The sequence below is a fragment of the Sinocyclocheilus grahami genome, unplaced genomic scaffold (assembly GCF_001515645.1).
Source record: "Sinocyclocheilus grahami isolate Dianchi unplaced genomic scaffold, SAMN03320097.WGS_v1.1 scaffold137.1, whole genome shotgun sequence".
NCBI classification, from domain to species: domain Eukaryota; kingdom Metazoa; phylum Chordata; class Actinopteri; order Cypriniformes; family Cyprinidae; genus Sinocyclocheilus; species Sinocyclocheilus grahami.
Window position 1 is genome coordinate 2,515,286 of NW_015505316.1, and position 10,985 is coordinate 2,526,270.

A 10,985-nucleotide genomic window follows, 5' to 3' on the forward strand; every position below is an offset into this window, starting at 1 on the left:
GAAACGAATAGACATAATTAGCGTAGCTGCTGTTCCAACCAAGCAAAATTGATTTGTTTAACCCAAGCTAAAGAATAATAATGTGCATTTGATCAGATATAACTGCAGTACAAGATTATGAGATGCATTATTTGAATGCGTGGCAAAAGAGATGTGTCTTTAATCTAGATTTAAACAGTGAGAGTGTGTCTGAACCCCGAACGGTATCAGGAAGGCTATTCAGCGTTTGGGAGCCAAATGTGAAAAAGCTCTAACGTTACCTCCTTTAGTGGACTTTGCTATCCTAGGTACTACCAAAAGTCCAGAGTTTTGTGACCTTAGGGAGCGTGATGGATTGCAGCGTGGTAGAAGACTAGTTAGGTGCGCAGGAGCTAACCCATTAAGGGCCTTATAGGCAAGTAATAATATTTAGTAAATGCCATCATGTTTTGTCCATACAATGGAAGTCAACTATAACCAAAATTATTAGGGTCCCAACAGTCTTCAGAATATCATCTTCTGTGTTCTGCTGAAGAAGAAAAAAGTCTTTGGGGTTGGTAACGACACAAGAGTGAATAAACGATGATAGATTTTTCTTATTTTTGGGTGACTATCCCTACAATATTATCCAAAATCATATAAATTGTAGGCTACATGTCAAAATTATTTGTTTATACAATTGAAGTCAGTGGTAACTAAACTGTATTCCAAAATTCTTCAAAATATCATCTGTGTTCTGCAGAAGTCAGTCAGTCATACAAGTTTTTACCAAAATAATGGTGCGTAAAAGATGATAGAATTTACTTTTTTTTTTGGATGAATGATCGCTTTAATGATGCATCCAGAAAATATTTCAACTGGTATTGCCCAGACTATCCACAACTGCAGCAGCAAAACGATTCAAGAGTCTATAATTAGGAAGGGCATATTTTTTTATTATTGATTAGGGGGAAAAGAACAAATAATTTACGCATGTTTAAAAAAGCATTAGGTTTGTTACCAACTTAATTGAATGTCTACTCTTTTGTTACAAATATTATTAGTAAACTCATTTTTTCTGACATCATTAATTTGCAGCAGCGGGGATGCTTTTAAAATTATGTATATAAACAGGCCTATTATTCATGAAAATCAAAAGAGTAGAAACATTTTACACAATAGTAAAATCACAAGGATTTGTAATGCGTACAAGTCAAAATCAAAGTATGATATGGCATATTAGGATCTTGCTCATAAACATATCAAGTAAGAACATGGCTCCAAACCATCCAGTGCATTTGACATACCATAAAATAACTACAAAAGACAATCCAAACTCCTATGCAGAACCTTCTATCATTAATGTACAGGAGAAAACAATTTCACAGTTCTCATGTGCACTAGTATTTGCCCATTCAAATCCTGTACACAAGGCAATATATTCTTCAATAGCTCATCAGATCATATCAAATTTAAAACCCAATCTTTTTAGTAACGACACAAGAGTGAATAAACGATGATAGATTTTTCTTATTTTTGGGTGACTATCCCTACAATATTATCCAAAATCATATAAATTGTAGGCTACATGTCAAAATTATTTGTTTATACAATTGAAGTCAGTGGTAACTAAACTGTATTCCAAAATTCTTCAAAATATCATCTGTATTCTGCAGAAGTCAGTCAGTCATACAAGTTTTTACCAAAATAATGGTGCGTAAAAGATGATAGAATTTACTTTTTTTTTTGGATGAATGATCGCTTTAATGATGCATCCAGAAAATATTTCAACTGGTATTGCCCAGACTATCCACAACTGCATCAGCAAAACGATTCAAGAGTCTATAATTAGGAAGGGCATATTTTTTTTATTATTGATTAGGGGGAAAAGAACAAATAATTTACGCATGTTTAAAAAAGCATTAGGTTTGTTACCAACTTAATTGAATGTCTACTCTTTTGTTACAAATATTATTAGTAAACTCATTTTTTCTGACATCATTAATTTGCAGCAGCGGGGATGCTTTTAAAATTATGTATATAAACAGGCCTATTATTCATGAAAATCAAAAGAGTAGAAACATTTTACACAATAGTAAAATCACAAGGATTTGTAATGCGTACAAGTCAAAATCAAAGTATGATATGGCATATTAGGATCTTGCTCATAAACATATCAAGTAAGAACATGGCTCCAAACCATCCAGTGCATTTGACATACCATAAAATAACTACAAAAGACAATCCAAACTCCTATGCAGAACCTTCTATCATTAATGTACAGGAGAAAACAATTTCACAGTTCTCATGTGCACTAGTATTTGCCCATTCAAATCCTGTACACAAGGCAATATATTCTTCAATAGCTCATCAGATCATATCAAATTTAAAACCCAATCTTTTTATTGATTGAAATAAAAATGGCAGTCCTTTTGCAATACTCCTTCCTTCAGTATTAATTTTCAAAATAACACCATTTCTTCAAAAGGCAGACTCAGACTTACTGAATGAAATCTATAATGAAAAAAAAAAAGAAATAAATAAAAAGGACGGGTATTATGTTATACCTGGTGAGTCTAACTTTAAATCACATGAGTTATGTTACCCCGAAAGGCACAATAAATAAATTAGACAGTGAATTGATCAATGCTGGGGGGGAAAATTAGACCTACATTACTTCTCTCTCTGAAAAGGGAAAAACTATCATGGCCGTCTATGCACTTACACTCAAAACACCACAAGATCCCTAAGACAGCTGGTTGCAAAAATACACCAAACTTATCAAATGATCTTGCAGTTTTGACATGGTCACCAGCTAGTCTCCTGCCATCAATGTGTCGACCACATTGCAGTGAGGGCGAGAGTGAAGTCAACAGGCCATCAGGATGAGTCTTATCGCCATGCCCTATTGAGCAGTTTCACTTCCGCTAGACGTTTGCTGATCATGGTGGCAAAGAAGAGGCCAAAGAGTACACTGCTGATTAATACATAGTCGTAGTCATCCTTAAGGACATCAAATTGCTTGGAGGGGAACACTCTGGTCTGGTAGATGTCAAGACCATACGCAACCACCTACAGGGTGAAGAAATTAAATGCATTTCATTCATGTAATGAGAATGGCATGGATGTTAAAGGGATAGTTCACCCAAAATGAAAATTCTGTCATTAATTACTCAACCTCATGTCGTTCCAAACATGTAAGACCTTCTTTCATCTTCGGAACATCAATTAAGATATTTTTGATGAAATCCAAGAGCTTTCTTTGCACATAAAAAGTATTCTCATAGCTTCATAAAATGACAGTTGAATCACTGATGTCACAGACTATTTTAACAATGTCCTTTCTACGGTTCTGGGCTTTGAACGTGGTAGTTGCATGGCTGTCTATAGAGGGTCAGAAAGCTCTCGGATTTCATCAAAATATCTTAATTTGTTTTACGAAAATGAACGAAGGACTTACGGGTTTGGAACAACATGAGGGTGAGTAATTAATGACAGAATTTTCATTTTGGGTGAACTATCCCTTCAAATGAAGACAAATCCTACCAACAAAAAGTTATTTAATATTGTGAAATTTAAAAAAAGGACTAAACCATCACTCTTACCAAACAGGTAGACTCCAGGCCAGAGGGGGCAGTGTGGATGCCCCTTACTCTTGACACAGTTTGGTTGTAGTTTATAAACCACTCTTCACGAATGGGCATTTCTGGAGCATATGGTATGAGGTTTTCCTCCCTAAATGGTGAGACAATCATTGTTCAGCTTGGTTACTCAGCAAGCAAATTGTTAATCAAAGTCTGAATCGTATGTGATATTTCCCAACATAGTAAATATTAGTTGAAAACCCACCGACTGTGTTCTGAGACCACCTCTGGTCTCCTTGGGTCCAGAAACATCTTTGGTAAGGATAAAATGTTGCCTGATGGCAGCCCGACTATAAAGTAAAAGTAACACACAGAATTTAATATGAGAATGCTGCTATTTTTCATAAGACTTTGATCTTATAGATATTAAAAAATAAAATAACTGTCAGTATCTGAAGATTCCTAACTGCTAGATATGCACAATACTAACCAATAAGGTGTCGGCTGGTGATGCCCTTTTCCGTAAGTGTGGCTTCCAAAGTGCTTATGGAAGCAGGAAAAATGTATGACTGCTGCAGAACCTGAGGTGGATGTGGTCTGTCCAGGGAGCTGAACACTGTGCTGTTATAGAGCTCCGCTCCCTCAAAGAGCTCCAACACAGAAAACTCATTTCTGCGGAACTTGGAGTTCCAGTACACATACTATAGGGAATAAACACAAAAAGTAGTGTTAAATTCTGTACCAGAAACATTTATATCTATCACAGTAATCATAATGTATAAATGGATGGATACATTTGTGCACTTACCACCACCCAGTTTTCAGAGTGTACAAAGTGAACAGGTCCTCTGGCTTTCCGCTGCACCGCTTCATGCACAATACGGCCAGTGACACCATCAATCAGGAAGATTCCAACAAAGCTCCGCTCCTGATGGGTGTCTGTGCTTTCCGTTATTACAGCCAAGAGATTAGGGTTCAGATACTGCAGAAGAACAACAGGTAGGATATGTGATTAGAAAAGAGTGTAATTACTTTTGCCCAAAAAGAGCAGTCATCGAATCAGCAGTACCTTGTAGAGCACACTGCGATCCCCCATGACTCTGCCCTGGGAATGCACATGTTCATTTGCACGCTTTCCTTTGACAGCCACTATCTTCTGCACCTCAGTGGGGATGACCACCTCCCAGATTACCTCTGTAGACAAATCCTAAAGGAACAAAATCTTTTATGAACACTAGCATCAAAAGTGCTTTACATCTGCTTTGCATGAATGGATGCTAACCTTGCGCAGACGGAAACCGGACAGTTTTCCCTGACTAGAATCCACTAGGTAGAAGAATATGGAGGATGCTGTGTCCTGAAGCTGCTGCAGAACGTTCTTTGTAGATGGAAATGCTGTGACCTGAATTGGAAAAATAAATAGGTTCACATTCTCCAAGGAACACAGAAGGTCTGTCAGAAGAACAGAGACCCACCTTATACTGGTCATCAATAAGTAGAAGGACTTTAGCATAGTCCTGGTCAATGACAGGCAGCAGCAGGGTCTGAAGGACAGGTCTCGGTAAGGCAGGGACACTAATTTGACTCTTCTTGCCAAAGATAGGATTGAAGACATAGAGGTTTCCAAGACCTGTGTCCTGTAAATATAGTCAATTTTTAAATGTATATTAAAAAAATAAAAAAACTACATGAAAAACAACCAAACAAAAACATGTAGTATTGAACATATGAACACTTCTCTGTCCTAAAAAAACAAACAAAGAGTCAAATGAATGGAAAAAAATGGACAAATGTGTAAACTAAGCAAGCAAACAAAAAACAAGAGTACAAACTAACAAACAAGTAAACAAAAACAAGTAAATTAACAAACACACACAAAAAAAAAAAAGCAATTGAACACACAAGCAAATTCACAAACAAGTAAACAAAGCAACTAACAAGCAAATAAACAAACTAAAAGACAAATGCATACATTTGTAAAAAAAAAAAAAAAAAAAAAGCAGCAGCAAACAATCAAATGCACAAATGAGTAAACATATGAAAGCAAGTAAACAAACAAAAACATAAGAATAAGCAAACAAAAACAGGCAACCAAATAAACAAACAAATAGCTTTAGATCATACAAAAGCAAACTACAAAAGCTTACCTGGCTTTTTATAAGAAGTGTGCACTGTGGAGGATGAGGAAAGTGAGCAGTGGTCCTCTGCACAATGAGTTTGAAAACAGAGTTGGGCTGGATGTTTTCTAAATACTGCTTCCACAAAATCGTTCCTGATTTACTGTCGATGCCAAAGAGCTGAGTAGAAAAACAATAGCCATATGTTAACCAACAAGACAGCAAAAAGAACAAAGCAACAGCTGTGCATTCTAAACTTACCTTCCCAGAGGCAGTTACCATCAACATCATCTTCTGCAGGTTGAATTCATCCCGAGACAGTGTGTCTATGGTGACCTCATTCTTCACACTGCTTCGGGGCTTCCGGGCATCATAAAAGAGTTTCCAGAGATGGGCCAGCCAGGCCTGCAGCAGGATGAACTGGGAAGAGAGGCGCTTGAGAACCATGGGTAACAGCCCATCTGCAAGCAACAAGAGACTACAGCGATGAGTGACAGAGGTAAATGAATCTCCAAGAAAAAGAAAAAAAAGAGTCACTTCAGCTTTAACATAAAATTAGTTACATTCTTGAGACACTGACAAAGACATTACATAAAATAAACGTGATTAGGAAGAGAAGCAAAATTAGAGGAAGCTCTCTACTTTACCTTGAATGGCTGGATCCAAGTGCAGCAGATAGGCAATAGAAAACACATAAGGACATAAATACAAAAAGAAATAGCAAGAAAGCCATGGAAAATAGGACAGATGAGGACAGATGAGCAAGCAAAGCAGCAATGCCACAACACCAATGCCATACATCACAAACACAGAGTACAGGCATACATAACACTTATATCTAGCAACTCGAGAAAAAAAAAGGCCTTCCAATGACATTTTATGTTGACCTTAAGATGCGTTTCATATTTTAAACTAACACCTAACTGGATTGCTCCGAAATTACAAGATGAAAAAATAAGACTACAAACAATATGTAATAAGCAAACAAAGACATGATAAACAAAGGTTTTACCGGCTTTCTTTCCAAACTCTCCCTCCAGTTCTGCCTGTGTTCCAGTGAATGGCAGATCAACCATCTCCATCGTGACCACATCAGCCAGGGCCTCCTCCCTCATCCAGACCACCTTGCCTACAGTGGGAAACAAAAATCAACTCATTGCCTTTTGTAGTTTATACTATTGAGGTGAAGCTAAGTTGAATTTTACGTCATATATTTTTTTACAGATATAGTACAGAGGTCCAGGAGAGAAATTAATTTATTGACTTATTTTAAGCTATTTATTTAATTTGATTAAACTTAGACTGTAATAATAATTGTAATGATTTTTTATATATTTTAAATGTAATTTTTTTTAATTCACTTTAAATGAAAGGATTTTGAAACAGCTTTTCTATATTTATTTGCCAGGTTCTTAAATGATAATTATTTAGTTTTATTTTTAATAAATCAATTTCTCCGTAGTGTAGTTCATACCAGGTTGCTGTAGGAATGTGAGTGTAAGATCTTCCGTCTGCACCATGACTCTGTAGCCCACAGAATCATCTTTCTTCAGAAAGGCGTGGACATATAACTAAAGAACAGACCAATCAAATTAACCTACATTCAAAATTATTGGCCAATAATCGGTTAAACTTATATACTTCAGCATGAGCCCTCACTCTGTTTGGCTTTCCTCCATTAGGGTCCATGTGGTAGATAACGGTGGTGTCGAGGTGCCTCCGCCCTGTGTCAGCACTGAACAGGTTGATGCTGCAAGCCTTGAGTAAGAATAACAACTGATTAAGGTACAAGTGCATACCTAAAAATAAATTTTTGTCTTGTTTTTGAAATGTGACTCACAGTATCATTCTTTGGAGACATCACAGCAGCAACCGTCCTCTCTCCAGATGTGGCAAAAGCAGCCAGATATGACTGAAATATGAAGGACATTGGGCTTTAGACTTTGAGTGAAGAATAACCAGTAACATTTCTGTAATAAATAACATTTTATGAATTGGAATTGTAAGGAATTTAATGGTTCTGTTTAACTCGGAGGCATATTAGTTCTTACTGGATAGAAGTCTCGGAGCGTAGCGATGAAGTCGTCTTTGAGTTGCAGCAGGATGTGATGATCTGGACTGAGCTGCAGGACGAACTCAGAAAGAGGAGGCTGTGCTGGATTGGGTTGAGTGGACGTCAGAATGGGCTGGAATCCAGATGCCACCTCCAAATCTAGCGTCTTTGAAAAGAGGAGGCACCCATGATATTATAGTTACAGAAGACTGAGGAAGCACTGTATGTTAAATACAAGCGTAGCAACATCTGTACCTGGAGGTGGATCTGTCTCATTTCTGTCTGTTCTGCAGACTGCAGCAGTAGAGTATACAGGGACTGTGTGATCTGATCCACACACAATAGGATCCCTGAGCTGATGACTGTACAGCTGCTCTCCAGGCTTGACATCCATGCGGCTTCAACTGATTTCTGAGGAAAAAAAAGTGTGACTGTATTATTAGCTAAGTAATCTGACTCTCTCAATAAGAAAACTCAATAGATTTTCCATCTTTTTGTATTATCGAAGTGATCTGAATCTTTAAATGAGAAAACGGCATTGTGTAAAATTATAAATTATACATGTAAATTATAAATGTTTTTACTGTCAGTTTTGATCAATTTCATCCATCCTGCTGAATAAAAGCATCCATTTCTTTAAAAAAAAAAATCCTAAAGAAATTAAACTCCATACCTTGTTCATGATTTCTCCATCTTCAATTTTGTATTCAACAATAACAATATGGGAGTTCGGCACAACCCCAAAAACAAATACCAGTCCATTCCCACCAGAATAAATAGTTTGATACTGAACAGTGTCACTGTAGGATGCAAAAAGATGAATTCACAATTAATTACAGCAAAAAGAAAAAAAAAATTATTTACGCAAATAATAACTGTAATAAGAAGTTGCAAAAAAAAGAAGAACAGCTGTTATTCTGAATTCCAAGATTTTTTTTTTATCACCTGTCAGGTAGGTTTTCCTCCCATATCTGGCTGCCACTTGAAAGGTCATGGAGCGAGATTGCTGATTTCTTCAGCACAACAACATACTTCACAAGGTCTTCAACTCCAACTAAAGCAGCAGCCTGAAAGCTGTGGTCAAAAGTGGACACTGTCAGCTTGATGCATCAGTTAATCCTAATATTGTCACAAAATAACAAACAACATACAACCTTCCCGTATCAAGCACCGTCTCCCACTTCAAGCCACCGACTGTGGTCTCCCAGGAGCGAAGCAGACGGCCATTTCCAGCAACAACAACAGCATCTAAGAGACAACAAACACAAATTCAGAGGCAAGAAACAAAACCTAATTTCACAAAACAAGCTTTTTTTGCATGCTTACCCTGTCCATACATAAGCAGTGCATCAATATGGCCCTCTGGTCCAGTCTTATCCACATGCCGCCAGACTACAAGAAACAAAAACATGTCACTGACACTGTTAAATGAATGAATCATACAAAATCATTGCTTTTTAATGAACAAGTTCACATTAATAGGAAGGTTTATTCTAATATCTATAATGCAAACCTCTCTCACCTGTCCATGTAGATTATTTTGATTATGACTAAGAAAATTAGTTAGCTCAACTATGGTGAAGTAATAAGGAACAAGGATAGATACTATTGTTCTATAATAGCATAACCCTTAAAGAGACAGTTCAACCAGAAATGAAAATACTGTCATCATTTACTCCCCTTGATGTTGTTCCCAACCTGTATGCCTTTCTTTTTTCAGCAGAACATAAAAGAAGATATTCTGAAGAATGTTGGTAACTAAACAGTTGCAACTCCCTCTGACTTTCATTGTACATATAAATATATATATTTTTTTCTTGTCCATATAATAGAAGTCAATGGAAACCAAAACTGTTTGGGTCCCAACATTCTTCAAAACATGTTCTTCTGTGTCCCGCATAAGCAGCGAAGACATACACATTTGTAACAACAAATCATAAACAATCACAGAATTGACATTTTTGGTTGAACTATCCCTTTAATGAAGCAACCACAAAGAATTTCAGGATTCATTGCCTAGACCATTTTTTTTTTGACGGACTGTCCCTTTAAATATGGGTTGTAAATAGACAACCTGTTATTCATTGGACATAAGAAATTTGTCTATATCACAACAAACATAAGAGGAGATTTTTATATCACAACAAAGCTCATCTACTTTTTTTCTAAAGGTTGTAAAGGTTCACTAATAAAACAATATCTTTAAAAAAAATAAATTATATATATATATATATATATATATATATATATTTTTTTTTTTAAAAATCAAATAGTTAAGCCTTTAATGCACAAATTATTAAAATGAAAATTTTCTGGTTACAGGCTTATTTTTTTTACATGCTTTTATTGCACATTTGTCCACTTCAAAAGAAGACAGAATAAAATGATAAATGATGAATCACTTGTCAGCCATGTAAAAGTGATTTTGTCCCAAAATAATAATAATAATTATGGTTAAGTGTCAAATGTTGTCAAATGGTGGCTTATAACTGTTTTTGGAGCAACACTGTGGGCTGAAATCGGATTATGGACGCTCATTCTTACACAGTCTAATAACCAATAAACGCTTATAAACAGATTCTGAATGCGATTTATAAATGCCTATATATGATTAAACGTAAAAAGACAGGCAGATGAGCAGAATGACTTACACAGGTCTCCTGTCCTTGAATTGAGGGACGCAAACACGTTCTTGTCAGTTGCCACCAGGAGCTTTTTAGACGCTTGAGAATGAGTGTCAAACAAGGCAAAACGCACCTTGCCGATAAACTGTTGCCTCCTGAAAGAAATCGCAGGTAGTTTAGAGTGATGTTAAGACATGAAGACTGACCAGCCCGGTGTAGCTGACATCAGTCCGCAGTCTGCTTAAAGTACCGGCTGTTTATACAGTCGCAGAAATCCCACAATGGATTATACGCCAAACCAACACACAGCTATAAATTCCGTTTACATACCAATCAAACTTTCCAACTTGGTCTTCAAATACCGCCGATGCAGTATTTAATAAAGACACAGATATAGCTAATCTTACTACAAGCCAAGCCATTGCTGCAGAGGAACGACTCCCACAATGCTCTGCGGTAAAGGACCCAAATAGCCAACCTTTGATAAAACAATAAAAATGTATTTAGACATTATTTCCATCCTATAATAGGTTAGAATTTAGTTTAGTTCTTGATATACAAAAATATTTTTTAAAATGTAATTAAATCGATGTTAACTGCTGCTCAACATTAACATCAGGCATTCGCTTGAGATGCCAATAGATTGGAT

General features: G+C 36.4%; 1 protein-coding gene across 2 annotated transcripts; it reads right to left on the reverse strand.

The window, feature by feature from the left end:
• Window positions 1–2,097: 2,097 nt before the first annotated feature.
• On the reverse strand, window positions 2,098–10,775 carry LOC107591116 (ER membrane protein complex subunit 1-like). 2 transcript variants are annotated; one of them, XM_016280157.1, is made up of 23 exons: window positions 10,667–10,775; window positions 10,364–10,491; window positions 9,039–9,104; window positions 8,867–8,960; window positions 8,658–8,786; window positions 8,386–8,512; window positions 7,968–8,123; window positions 7,711–7,878; window positions 7,500–7,571; window positions 7,319–7,417; window positions 7,134–7,230; window positions 6,672–6,788; window positions 6,307–6,315; window positions 5,921–6,120; window positions 5,690–5,839; window positions 5,018–5,179; window positions 4,825–4,944; window positions 4,612–4,749; window positions 4,351–4,524; window positions 4,033–4,243; window positions 3,808–3,892; window positions 3,564–3,693; window positions 2,098–3,030 (listed from the first exon to the last, which is right to left on the reverse strand). In XM_016280157.1, exons 1-23 carry the CDS (start codon window positions 10,756–10,758, stop codon window positions 2,851–2,853), a joined length of 2,904 nt encoding a protein of 967 aa, XP_016135643.1. In that variant the 5' UTR covers window positions 10,759–10,775; the 3' UTR covers window positions 2,098–2,850. The 2 variants fall into 2 exon arrangements, with proteins under 2 accessions (XP_016135643.1, XP_016135644.1); XM_016280158.1 differs by lacking the exon at window positions 6,307–6,315.
• Window positions 10,776–10,985: the final 210 nt, after the last annotated feature.